Source organism: Nelusetta ayraudi, unplaced genomic scaffold, assembly GCF_046127955.1.
Source record: "Nelusetta ayraudi isolate G7.1 ecotype Tasmania unplaced genomic scaffold, CSIRO-AGI_Nayr_v1 ptg000060l, whole genome shotgun sequence".
In the NCBI taxonomy this organism is placed as follows: Eukaryota; Metazoa; Chordata; class Actinopteri; order Tetraodontiformes; family Monacanthidae; genus Nelusetta; species Nelusetta ayraudi.
In genome coordinates this window covers 8,357,501-8,358,340 of record NW_027466110.1, presented here as the reverse complement: position 1 = coordinate 8,358,340, position 840 = coordinate 8,357,501, and the positions used below count along the sequence as shown (strand labels likewise).

Sequence of the window (840 nt, the reverse complement as noted above, 5' to 3'; positions counted from 1 at the left end):
AAGCGCCCACGCCAAATTTGGGACTTCTAGTACCTGAGGAACCCCGAAACCCTAACCCTAACCCTAACCCTAACCCTAGCTTCAGCCTTATCGTCAACCCTAATTCAATGCAAGTCTATGGGGTGAAATTTCAACTTTGTCCTAGAGACATGGGGCCACTTGCTTTTTCACGAGGAGCCCCCAAGAAGTGCCCACGCCAAATTTGGGACTTTTAGTGCTTGAGGAACCCCGAAACCCTAACCCTAACCCTAACCCTAACCCTGGAGTGAAGCGAGGCGGGCGGTGCTGCGGCGGTTGGCACATCGACGGGTGACAGACAGACAGACAGACAGGAGGCGGGACTTACGAGTGCACTGCTCCAGCTGGACACTGTTGCTCATGTGGATGTTGTCGATCCTGATGTGGCCTCTGGTCGGGTGATCGAAGAATCCCTCGAACACCACCTGGACACGAGACACAGCGAGGTTAAAGCAGCTGCACGCTGACCTCTATCGTTTGTTCCATCTGAACCTCAGCGGAAGCCACTCATGATGGCTCATGAAGTGATCAACGGCCGCAGGAAGCGCTCGGATCCTGCATTGACAGCACGTCATGAAACTTATAGACAAACTGAGTCTGCAGTGTGACTGCAAAATGATTATTATAGGATACCGTTATAGTCAATAAAAACTTGAAAATCCAAAGTCTGGTTTTCCTCGCCGAGCTGCCTGAGGTAAAGTCTGCTTTGATTTGTGTCCAAAGTGACTCATGACTTGCACTTCCTGATTGAGCCAACAATTGCAAAAAACAAATTGCAGCGGCAAACTGTTTAAATTATGCATTCGCAGAAAAATTTTGATC

At 49.4% G+C, this 840-nt stretch overlaps 1 protein-coding gene across 1 annotated transcript in view; it reads right to left on the bottom strand.

The window, feature by feature from the left end:
- Positions 1 to 254: 254 nt before the first annotated feature.
- Positions 255 to 840, bottom strand: part of LOC142897772 (neuropilin-2-like) — a 63,316-nt gene continuing 62,730 nt past the window's right edge. The window contains exon 15 of the mRNA XM_076040322.1: positions 255 to 443. Coding sequence (XP_075896437.1) covers positions 255 to 443 — 189 coding nt within the window. The remainder of the gene's footprint in view (positions 444 to 840) is intronic.